This window comes from Aplysia californica, unplaced genomic scaffold (assembly GCF_000002075.1).
Source record: "Aplysia californica isolate F4 #8 unplaced genomic scaffold, AplCal3.0 scaffold00089, whole genome shotgun sequence".
In the NCBI taxonomy this organism is placed as follows: Eukaryota; Metazoa; Mollusca; class Gastropoda; order Aplysiida; family Aplysiidae; genus Aplysia; species Aplysia californica.
The window spans coordinates 1,557,943-1,560,159 of record NW_004797359.1 but is presented as its reverse complement, the minus strand read 5'-3'; the positions used below and the strand labels follow the sequence as shown (position 1 = coordinate 1,560,159).

The 2,217-nt window shown below is 39.3% G+C and overlaps 1 protein-coding gene across 1 annotated transcript in view; it reads left to right on the top strand.

Moving 5' to 3' along the window:
* LOC101851859 (prostamide/prostaglandin F synthase) overlaps positions 1 to 2,217 on the top strand; it is an 11,771-nt gene that overhangs the window by 5,880 nt on the left and 3,674 nt on the right. The window contains 2 exon segments of the mRNA XM_013080512.2: positions 748 to 811; positions 1,340 to 1,415. Of these exon segments, the coding sequence (XP_012935966.1) occupies positions 748 to 811; positions 1,340 to 1,415 (140 nt within the window).

The following is a 2,217-nucleotide window of genomic DNA, read 5'->3' as shown; positions in this document are numbered from 1 at the left end:
AATCTGGGACAAAAAGCAATGGGATCTTTGGCAAAGGCTGTTACAAATGTACTTCTATGGTTTGGACTCTTTCTGTCTTGTAATCAGTGTTAATAATAGTTGACGAAAAGTGAAGTATTTATGTCTGTGGTGTAGCGGTTAGGTGCTTGCTTGGCTATCACCCTCTGGAGATCCGAATTTGATTCCCAAATAGGGAGTTTATTTTTTATTGAGTATCTTGCTCTTTCTGTTGGGATGTTGCATCCCTCTCTGCCTGGGTTGGCCCTGACAGGCAGGGTTGAAAGCCTGCCCTGAAAGCGATCTAAATTTTATTGATTGGGATGTTAGAAATGCCTATATTAAAAAGAAAAATGAAAAAGTGAAGTTGAACCTTGGTATCATAGATTATTGCTTTTCAAATAAGGCAAAGCATATATGAGAACTCAACAAGCATCCGTTGTGTATTCCTCTATTCTTGGGTGAGTAAATGAGCCTGGGAGATCAGTGACAGTAGGCCCTACTTTCTTTTCTTTCCTTTTACTGGCTCTATCTGTCTATTTGACTTTTTCTGGGTGCTTACTTTATATGTGTATTCTTGTTTCAATGTGTTGTAGAACAAAAACTTTCTGAAAGTGAATTCACAATGCTATTCCTGCTTCCATAATTGATAGTTTTATACATTAACCTTTCTGTTTCACTGTAGTCCTTGTTTCAAAATTGAACTGAATGTTTGTTAGTACTTCATTATTGCTGTAATTATTATTGCAGGTTAAATGTGTTCTCCCTGATCCCATCTATGTTTGGGAAGAAGACAAGAGACACCCTCGCCAAGGTAATATATTTGGTGGTCTTTTTGTGTGCAGAAATATCAGACTGTTTCTTAACTACTAATGCAGATTTTTTAAATTTTCTTCTTTCGTTTCCTCGTGCTGTTTCTCATTTTTCATCTTGCCTTTTTCCTTTCATTTGGTTTTGATGAAAAATGATCTCGTTTCATAGGTACAAAGAATTTATTTATTTTAATATTATATTTATGACTGTTATTTATCGTACATAATTACCTTCCTTTCATTATGTGTAACATTACTGGTGTCTGCTGGTGTTGTGGTTAGGCACTTCGCACACAGGAGACTTGAGTTCGATTCCATGGGGTTGGGGGAAGGGGTGTTTTAGGAAGTATCTTAGTCTCACTGCTAAGCTGGGAAGTTGTAACCTTCTCATTCTTGGCCTGGTGTGTCCTGATAGACGGATTCCAAGCGCTCCTCCCAAATGATCTAAATTGTGTCGATGAGGGCATAAAACATCTCTGTTAGAAAAAGTAAATGTGTTTGAAATACAGTTTTTCCTCTGGTTGTTTCAGGGTAAGGAGGAGAACGTGAGTGGCAACTTTCAAGGCGATGGTTGGCAGAACGGAGGTGCTTTTGTCATTGATCAAGGTAATGACACCGTAATGTGTGTGGGTGGTTCGCGGGTGCTCTGGTGTGGTTTGCTCCTTCTTTCCTATCAAAGACAATGTTCTCTTTGTCACTCCTTCTTTTTCTTTGTTTGTTACTCTTTACTAATATCTTTTAAAATTCGGCACTCATATGATCTATTTGTGTTGAAAGTGCCATAAAACTCTTACTTAAATCGTGAGCAAAAAAAAAAGGATGCGTTGTGTGATTTTTGGTGACAGGAGTCCGACAGCCTTGACCGAGGATGTGCTATTGTCTGGAGGCACTCAGCAGTTGCTACTGATGCCCAGCATGGGCCTTTTGCTTTGCGTTGAAAAGTTAATTAAAGAAATTACTTTTGATATAATTGAATTTAGGTCTCTTGCTTTGTACAATTTGAACCTTGAACTTCGGTTTTGATGAATGCGTGTTGGGGCTTGTGCCTACCTGATTGTTCAGATCCTTGAGCCTAACTACTAGGCCACCGACGCTACATATGGACTGCAGAGACTTCTACCTGATAGTTATAACTGGCTGTTGTTGAAAAATGATTTTGCTTTAAGTTCAGATAAATTTGACGGTACATACGGTATAGTAATATGACTGATTTCGGTTTTTGGCACCTTAATCAGTGATAAAATGTACTGCCAAGGTCGAGGGTCACTGTTTGCTCTGTAGTGAGGTCAAGCTTGTTTACTTGAAACTTTCAACAATTCAAGGTCTGCAGAGGTTGCCAAGAGTCCCAAGAGGGTTGTGGAGTATCAATGCATTAGGTCAGGGCCCCGCTGATGGGGTAGGTGAGGGG